Source organism: Pseudophryne corroboree, chromosome 10 (genome assembly GCF_028390025.1).
Source record: "Pseudophryne corroboree isolate aPseCor3 chromosome 10, aPseCor3.hap2, whole genome shotgun sequence".
In the NCBI taxonomy this organism is placed as follows: domain Eukaryota; kingdom Metazoa; phylum Chordata; class Amphibia; order Anura; family Myobatrachidae; genus Pseudophryne; species Pseudophryne corroboree.
The window spans coordinates 290,232,735-290,243,090 of record NC_086453.1 but is presented as its reverse complement, the minus strand read 5'-3'; the positions used below and the strand labels follow the sequence as shown (position 1 = coordinate 290,243,090).

Below are 10,356 nucleotides of genomic sequence, written 5' to 3'. Positions count from 1 at the left end.
TGGCCCTAAAGGAAAATACGTTTGTTTCTTCACCGTCGACACTGAAGTCAGTGTCCGTGTCTGTGTCGACCAACTGAGGTAAATGGGCGTTTTTACAAGCCCCTGACGGTGTCTGAGACGCCTGGACAGGTACTAATTTGTTTGCCGGCCGTCTCATGTCGTCAACCGACCTTGCATCGTGTTGACATTATCACGTAATTCCTAAATAAGCCATCCATTCCGGTGTCGACTCCCTAGAGAGTGACATCACCAATACAGGCAATTTGCTCCGCCTCCTCACCAACATCGTCCTCCTACATGTCGACACACACGTACCGACACACAGCACACACACAGGGAATGCTCTGATAGAGGACAGGACCCCACTAGCCCTTTGGGGAGACAGAGGGAGAGTTTGCCAGCACACACCAAAAACGCTATAATTATACAGGGACAACCCCTTATACAAGTGTTTTCCCTTATAGCATTTTCACATATGTAATCATATCGCCAAATAAGTGCCCCCCCTCTCTGTTTTAACCCTGTTTCTGTAGTGCAGGGGAGAGCCTGGGAGCCTTCCTCACAGCAGAGCTGAGCAGGAAAATGGCGCCGTGTGCTGAGGAGAATAGGCCCCGCCCCCTAAAACGGCGGGCTCTTCTCCCGGAGTTTGTGAGATCTGGCAGGGGTTAAATACATCCATATAGCCTCAAGGGCTATATGTGATGTATTTTTTAGCCATAAAAGGTATTATACATTGCTGCCCAGGGCGCCCCCAGCAGCGCCCTGCACCCTCCGTGACCGTTGGTGTGAAGTGTGTGACAACAATGGCGCACAGCTGCAGTGCTGTGCGCTACCTTCATGAAGACTGAAAAGCCTTCTGCCGCCGGTTTCTGGACCTTCAATCTTCAGCATCTGCAAGGGGGGTCGGCGGCGCGGCTCCGGGACGAACCCCAGGGTGAGACCTGTGTTCCGACTCCCTCTGGAGCTAATGGTGTCCAGTAGCCTAAGAAGCCAATCCATCCTGCACGCAGGTGAGTTGAACTTCTCTCCCCTAAGTCCCTCGATGCAGTGAGCCTGTTGCCAGCAGGACTCACTGAAAATAAAAAACCTAAAAACTTTTTCTAAGCAGCTCCTTAAGAGAGCCACCTAGATTGCACCCTGCTCGGACGGGCACAAAAACCTAACTGAGGCTTGGAGGAGGGTCATAGGGGGAGGAGCCAGTACACACCACCTGATCCTAAAGCTTTTACTTTTGTGCCCTGTCTCCTGCGGAGCCGCTATCCCCCATGGTCCTGACGGAGTCCCCAGCATCCACTTAGGACGTTAGAGAAAAAACATATAAAAGAAATGAGGTAGGTGACAACCCTAAACATAATAGCCTCAAAACAACTATGAGCCCAGCACAAATTTGACATGGGAGTTATACTGTAGCATGTCAATGTTCATTGTAGCATCTCAACTAATTGTGGCAACCATCAATACTATGTTACCACGTAATGCCCACTAGCTGGAGATCCTTTAAAAAGTAAACAGATGGTGAAGGCATTTTAAAGTTCCTGCATGTGACTCTCCTGCAAGACATTATTTCATAGTGGAGACAGGAATGGCTACACGGCACTGATATTTTTGGGATGTTACCTGGTACTAACCAGGTAACATCACGGCCATATTGTAAATTAGATTATTAATAATGACAAAGATGGCAGTAGTGATAGAACTGAATTTACAATCCCCTGGATTGTGGTCCCTTAGTATTCTTTCATTCTCCCTTCTATATGCTTTTATGGTTCATCTAACACAAATGTCACAAGGTACTGGGTAAATTAGACTATTAGAGAGGTCTGCAGTCATGTGGTGTTTTCCTCGTATACCTATTGGCTCCTGTAAGACAAACTTATTGACTAATTTGCAAACTAGTTTGCTGTGCCTAAGATGGCAAACATCTTGAAGTCTGAAAACCATAACAGAGGCAAAGTTAGATAATCTCTTCATGCAAAAATTTAATTAAAAATAAATTATTTTGATTGGACCCCCATTTAATATTCACAAAAACACAAACAAACAGCTTTTAAAAAAGCACACAGGTTTATTGCATATCAATCTCATGTATAAATTCATTGTAGCATTGGAAAGATTACATTTGGTATACATTCCTATTCTACAGCATTAACTCAAAATCAGCTTTCTTATTCATTATCGTAAGGAATTTCTCTACTCAAGTACATTTGTCTTATCACAAGCATCAAAAAGAATTTCTCCCTCCCCGGAAAAAAAATAAATCGCTTTTTTGTATTTTTTTCTCTACACTTCATATCTTTTTTTCTTTATATTTTCCCACATAAGCGATTTAAAAATTTTCATATTAAAGAGCTGCCCTCTCTATATCATTGGCAGCTGAAGCATCAAGTCCCGGACAAAGAACCTAATCACATATACAGTAAGTGCATCTACAGAATTTTTTTTAATTATTATTTTTTTATTTTTTTACATTTTTTATTTTCCTCTTTTAAAAAAATTCACAAACAGACACAATGACGGCTAGCCCACCAGTCATGCACAGATTTGCCTATGAACATAACAGAAGCAATATACAATCCAGAGGGAAATGGAACAAGAAACAGTATTGTTCCAGAAAAAAAAAATCTCTAAAAAATGTAACTGAAATCCTGACATTTACAATTGTTTTCACTTCCCAGCAATGTACAGTTTATACTAAGGGGTACAATATATATATATTTTTCCAAATAGGGAATTCAAAATGAAATTTTTATTTTATTTTATTTATTAGGTCTATTATGAACACACCTAATGAAATGTCAATGCATTCTCATGAATATGAAAGACAATCCCTTGTGGGAGTTACAATAAAAAACAAAACAAAACACTTTCTTATTTTTAAAGAGATACTTTGGACATCATGCAAGGGATCAGCCATTTTTAAATGTTACTTTAAATATGTCAATGGCTGGATAAAATGTTGGTCCCATTTTGCGTCAATAAAAGTTTTGTTTTACTTCTTGGCAGATTTTCGATATAGATCCTGCACACTTGGTCCTTGGTACTTAGACAAGTTAAAAAATAATTAATTGTACTACAAGAAATCAAATTTGGAAAGTTTCACAGCTGCAGCACTGTGACTTATCTATGAGCAATATATAATCAATAACCATTCTTCAATGTGTTATTAATATAGATTTGCCTTTGTCTGCAGTAGTTGTGTTAAAACATATCACAATATCCTGTGAGATACTGACTGGTAGGTCAAGAATCAAGAGTCAGAATGTGGCCTTACACATAAAACATCCAGCTGCCCCAACAGTTCACATTTTGGATATTTTACAGCAAATGCCCACTACAATTGCAATCTAGAATAATTTTATTTTCTACTGGTTATTTTTAACATAGAAAAGACTATGTATTTGCAATGCTTTCATAATTAGGCAGTAGCTAGTATTTGTATTATAATAAAAAAAAAAACACTAGTATAGTCACCTTGGCAACAAAATTTTAGAAACCTATAAAAACCTAAATATTCAGTTAATGCATTAAAGTATGCACTCATATGTTCTCCAAGACAGGGTTAGGCAATGTTGGTCGCTGAGCGTAAAAGTATAAATTATGAAGTAAACTGAATTCAGTTTAGAGGTTTTGGAGTCAATTAATGGAAACATTTTGCATGGTCTTTTATTTAATGATGAGGAATGTTAATATGCTTAAAATGTGTACTTTCAGCAGATCCTGTGAACTACATATCTATTATGTGTTGTACAGAATTGAAAAAGGAAAAACATTGTAAAAAATAGTTTAAGTGCTTTGCACTGTTGGGAAATTACCAGTCTCCTTCACTGATGCATTCAGGAATTTAACAAATCAGTTATTAACTTTAAAACAATGGTCACTATTTAACATTAAGAGATTATATTCTTTTTTTTTTAAATATACATATTTAAAAAATTAAGTCCAATGACCTTAGAATTTAACAATGAATCATGAAATGTTACTTATTTTTTAAATATTTAAAATGATAGTAATTAAAAACAGCCAATTATTACTAAATGATATACATATTACTATTATATTATAATGTGTTTAAAAAAAACTGGTCAAGTAATTTGTCAATTTAAGATATCTCTCAGAAAAATTGAGGATTTTGCAATAAATTAATTTACACAAAAGTACTTTATTGTAAAATGTAATATATAGATTGCAGACAAACTGGTGGGTTGTTTAGTGAATATTTGGTGTCTTTATGCACTTGAATGTATGTTATTAGCTTCGTTACAAGAGAAAGTAAGAAAACAAACAATAAGAAACACAAAATTTGCATAATTTAAACAAATAGGTTTTTGAACATTTAAAATTGAATACAGCTGGGATATTTGAGTCATGCAGTTGGAAATACCCTGTAGATAATTTAAATAAAAATATGAACTGCCCCTTAGACATAATTAACTAAAAAGTAAAGTTAATGCTAGAAAGTTTATCAAATTTCTGTTATAAACACAATGTGAATTTTAAATTCAATAACGTGTCTGTCTGTCTGATAGATTCCAAAATATCACTGGAGACCAATTTTGTAAACCACCTGAATCTACTCACCTAATGGTATATATGGTACACTGTAGTGTCAAAATTAAATCACCGCTGTTCTGAGAAGCATACTTACTTTGTACACACACATGCACATAATATATATATATATATATATATATATATATATATATATATATATATATATATACGAACTTGCATGATCACAACCTTTTTTTTTGCCTGGTAACATCTCCTGAGATTCATTTTATTAGACACTCTTTGCTTTTTAGTGGAGGGGTGTTACCAGCTATTTAATTTCCTTTTTGTAGTACGCATTCTACAGGGAACTGTTTGAAGAAATGCTTTATTTGACAGCTCACTGTTTTAAGATCTTGGGCGCCTTCCAAGTTACACAGCATGCAGCTCTAAACCTTTAGTACATTCTATTTTTCAGTTACTAAATTAATTTGTATAAGGGTAACATTTTAGGACTAGTTTAACATTTTATGAGTGTTTTATATCTGCTGAATGAGAACAATGTGTTTACAATCCGAACTTAATGAGTTGTTAGTTTATTTAGGACAAATAATGTCAATATTTTTTCGTAAAGTAATGCCCACTATCTAATAAACTGTATTTTTCTTAGAATGCATGATGACTTCAAAAGGTGAATTCTTTCTTAAAACTCAATGGGCGGTATTAAAATGATTAAATCTCCTTTCTAAAATGATCCTCATTATCGCGCATATTGCGCCCATAGTGATCAGGTTTAGCTGTGTAAAGGGTTGGGTGCCTCGCTGGGGGTAGCGAGCTGAAATGATTATACCATGCCCCCGAGGGCAGAAACAGAACGGGTGTGGAAGGAGGTGACAAGAATTGAATACCGCCCAATAACTTGAATTGTTTTCTACTGACTAGTCCAAGCAACTTCATACTATGGCTCACAAGAAATACTTATAGGTAGCAGGGTAACTCTGTCAACATAACTTTTATGCAGTGTCAAAGTATAGTGATGTAAGAAGCTTAGTGCTTTTTGAGTTATGTGGAAAAGGGCAAAATTACTTTTAAAAATTCAGAAAGCAATAATAATCAATATTAGTATATTTTAATGTATGTTGTAATGTTCATCTTACTAAGCGTTAGCTAATAATGTCTTCATTAAAAACCAGGATTATTCGTTTTTCATATTATTGATGATGATGATGATGATGGAGCATGTCATACGTCATTTATAGTAAGGAACGTCCAATTTGGGTGATATGGTAGACACGTTTCTATTAGCCAAACCCGTGTTAAAGTAACTTTTATTGCCTTACAATCCTTTCTCATCAATTCAGTGCCAGAGCATAAAGAAGGGATTCCAATCTATGTAAAAAGTGAACAATTTATGCTACAGCAAAATTAGGGCAATGTAATATGAGTAGTTGAGCTTTAAAAAAAAAAAAACCTACCAAGAAATTGAAGGCATGCAATGGATTCAGGAATTATGGTTTTGCAAAATGTAGACGGCCCCCTCTAGGAGACGAATCGCAGAATAGCATAACTTTGTAAACATTATATTTACATATTTTTAGCTTGAAATTCAAAAGCCCACAAGATTTACTCTACGTGTATCTGAGGTGATGCCATCTCCTCCAGTGTATACTTTGCAATGCCGTTATGATAACAAAATATGACATTACTGTATAAGGATGGTTATTTTAGCTCCTGACTCAAGTCCCATTTGAATGGTAAGGAATGAAACCTTCGATAAAGGGAAAGGTATACTTAATTTCACTAAATTTTCCACACACCTAAATATTTACATTTGTTTCTCTTTTTAATTTAACCAGGTGTCTAGTGCTTTTAATACAGTACATTACAGAGTGCTTTTTAAACATTTTTGAGCTTTGAGACAGTGACATATTTAAAAAAAAAATATGGCACTCGCCATTGTGTAATTGTGAGTTTAGTTTCTTCATATCACAATGTTGCTGTTTGCTTAAGTGAAACCATTAGAAAATTAATAATTTTTAAGACACAAATTGTCTTTGTACACCCCCTCCCCAACACACAACAAATAAATACAATACTTAGGCAAAAAACCCATAATTAGAAACGAAAAAAAAAATGTACAAACATATGATTGTCTGGAATACCGCAGCAAGATCATTTGTGGTAGTCTTTAAAACTGACAATTGATCACAGCTTTAAGCCTCTATCGAACTAGAGAATATGACGTTGAAAGATGATACTTTTAAAAGGCTGTAATCTGCAAATAACTAACAAAAAAAAATGTTTTTAACCTTATTTGGCACACGAAGTTTTCTAACACCGTTTATATTGTACAGCACAAAAACCTTGTTACTCTGCTTTGGTCCTCACTAGTCACTTATATTAACATTTCTTCACAATAATGAAATCTAATGCAAAAATACTGTTATCAAATAAAAATAAGAAAGAAATCAGAGGGGAAAATTACAACATATATACAGATAAAAAAAAAATATTTCAAATTACTATATTTTTTTAACGTTTTAATATTTTTATTTGGCCCCATTGCAGAATAATTTAAAAGTTAAAAAAAATGGAAAATTTTGATTTTTCTCTACATAAACATGTGTTCTACCAAGAGGTATAACTTGTAAATGTTGAGTTTTGAAAATCATTAGGATAGTAAAAAATGTCTATATAAGCAGCTTCCAATATTTTCAAGCTACATCAGAAAAAGGCTTAAAACCTTATGCACCTCAATTGTATATTTTTCATTATTAAATACTCAAATCAAAACTTTCTTTGTGGATACTGCCCTCTCATGACAAAGACAACAGTGGTGTCTGCGCTGGTATTCTGATTAAAACTCTTGCAGTTTTACTGGCTACCTGTAAAGTCCATTAACAATCTAGTTTAACTAACATATTTTTAGTTTGTACAAACCAGTGGAATTCTGGGAATGCCTCTGAAATTCTTTTGTGGCAAACACACAATTGCAAACTGTGAGCCATAGCAATTATAGTTATCTATGCTTATGGAAATGTCTATCTTAATGCAGATATTTACCATCCAAATTATTCGGCAAACTATATATTGCTTTTGTTTTCTTTTTACTACTGGGCTAAACCCCTGACATGTGAATTATTAATGGACTTTTTTTTTATATTAAACATTACAAATTTCCCATTTTAGAGACTTTTATTCCAATTTTTGTATACAATAATCAAATGTATAACAGTTTTTACCCTCTACCATCAGGATACACATTAATCACAATTTCTACATACTGTATGGTCATTGTACGGAAATGTGTGCACACCTATTATTTTGGAATATATTCAATTTTGCCATTTAAATCATTCATTAACTAGATCTAACAAGACATAACTGTTTTCTTACAGTCACTGAATGTCAGGCACATAGGGTGAACTTCTGCTTAACAAGTCTGTCTCCAAGTTGACATTAATGGGCTCTAGTTGATACACCAATGTAACACCTTCTTACAAAGTAATTTTGTACAGCACCATGAAGGTTTCCACCCATCCTATGGGTTTTACATTTTATGTTTGCAAAGTAAAATATTTCTAGTGGTTTTAAATGCATATATTATGCATGCCTGTATGATAATTCACAAGAGACAATTGGATGAATGTACTGAATGTGTGCCATTAGTTTGGCCTATCCCACAGACAAGAAAACCTTTTGAGAGGACCCGCAAAAAAAAAAAAAAATTAACAAAAGGATTATTGAACAGTAGCCAAAGTCGCAGGAAACACCATGTTTCTTCCTAACGACCCTTCGATGCCTTCAAGCTATCTTCTGCATTGCCGGAAAGGTTGACATTGTAACATTGTTTGTACGTATTATTTGTATTTTTACAAATGGTTCATAGGGTTAAAAGCCCCTGATTCTGATGCTGCACCAGCCATGTTCAACCAGGTGTCCAGGGAGTTGTGGGAAGAAGGATGTAGAGAAGTATTCTCAGAGAGAGACAACATCATTGCATAAGCCTGTGGGAGGATACAATATATGAATGCAGAAATAAAAACAAAGCAGTAACATTTTTAAATACTACAGTAAACAAATTAAAAGTTACAATAAAGGTGGAAAGGGGAAAAAAAAGAAAGGTGGATAGAAAAAAAAAAGTGGTAAAATAACATTAACCATAAAAGCTAGGCATTCTAGAAGGCTGAGTAAATCTATCCTGGAAATTGCCAGGGATCAAATAGTAAGCCCCATGGCATGCCCGGTATAAGGGGAAATTATATTTATTTTAAGCGTAATATCCTAATTGTTTATCCGTTTTATTACAATTGTTAAAACATTTTTTTTTTTCATTTTGTAACTTTGTAGTATTGTGCATATGAATGACTAGGATTTTGCTGAGTTTCGGATGAGTATCTTTAGAGAACCTCTCCTTAAAGGGGCCCATACGTCAATCGATCCAATCGGAGATTCATTATTTTCTGACTATTGGTAAAATCCAACATGTTAGAAATCCCAGGCTCTCTGATTCTTATAATTTTTGGTATAGAATCAGCAAATCTAGGATTTCTAGCATGTTAAGTTTTGCTGATTGTTGGACTCAATTGTCATCAAAATGCAGGATTTCACCAATTCCAACCCAAAAATTATTGGAATCAGCAAGTCTCGGATTTCTAACATGTTGGATTTTATAGATCATCAGGGAATTGTGAATCAACCATCGGATCAATTGAAGTATGGGCACCTTTAGTTGGGTGGTATTGACCATGCAAGAATTTTTTTCAATTGATGTTTTTGTTTGTTTTTAACATTATGGTTATAATATACTATGGAGTGAAAATAATTATTGCCAAAATTATTAGAAAATATTTAAGATGTTTTCTGCAGTTTCAAATGCTGCCACCCAATGAAGCCCTGCTACTAAATTTTTTTGGAGCTGTATAAAATGGAGTATAAACAAGTGGAATCAATTAGCTGCACCAGCGGTGAACACAGATTTGTCTAGATCCCCATGGGGTGAACGGAATCTGACTACATTAATTCTCACAAAAATGCAGCTAATAGATTCTACCCCTAAAAGTTACAATACATAGTATATTGGCAGAGGTTTGGTGTATCAAATAAAATAACTGAACAGTTCATTTGATACACCAAACATCTTAAAATACAGTATACATTGTTATTTTTAGTACTCAATTTATACAGTTCCTATAAGTTTTATAATATATTGTGAATAGTAATACAGCTAATCCCTGCAGATATTTGCTTGTACAGTATGTAGAGTTGTATGCCCCTCATCCATCTGTTTGTGGAAGTAGCTGCCCTCAAAAACAGCTCACAATTGCACCAACCTCATATCTGGAACCAGATCGATCTTTGCATATGTTCATCTCAGCAAAGCTCAAAATTCTAACTTTACTCCACTGATACACCCTCAGAACACTTAGCTTATATGTGAACATGCCACTGCTACCCAGGGGCGGATCCAGAAGAAAATGATAGGGGGGGCACCGTGGAAGGGGCAAGTACATTTGCGTGCGGCTTCGGTGCATGTGAGGTGGCGCTTCTTATACAATGCCCACAGTTGTAGCGCTCATTATGCAATGTCCACTGTACTGGTAGTGCCCCTTATATAGACCCCATAGTAGTGGTGCCCCTTATGCAATCCTGTAATGTTGCCTGTAGTAATTCCCCCAGTCATTATGCCCCCAGTGGTAATGCCCCTGCACTTATGACCCCCGTAGTTTACCCCCCCCTTTAGTTTAGCCTCCCAGTGGTAATGCCCCCAGTAGTTTAGCCACCAGTAGTAATGCCCCCCTGTAGTTTGCCCCATTGTAGTTTAGCCCCTGTAGCTATGCCCCCCTTGTAGTTTAGCCTCCAGTAGTA

General features: G+C 35.5%; 1 protein-coding gene across 5 annotated transcripts in view; it reads right to left on the bottom strand.

Moving 5' to 3' along the window:
- Nucleotides 1–2,045: 2,045 nt before the first annotated feature.
- Nucleotides 2,046–10,356, bottom strand: part of PRDM16 (PR/SET domain 16) — a 795,203-nt gene continuing 786,892 nt past the window's right edge. For 4 of the 5 annotated variants that reach the window (XM_063943342.1, XM_063943343.1, XM_063943344.1 and 1 more), the window contains one exon: nucleotides 2,046–8,495. In XM_063943342.1, coding sequence (XP_063799412.1) covers nucleotides 8,361–8,495 — 135 coding nt within the window. In that variant the 3' untranslated portion in view covers nucleotides 2,046–8,360. The remainder of the gene's footprint in view (nucleotides 8,496–10,356) is intronic. The other variant, XM_063943345.1, reaches the window with a different exon arrangement.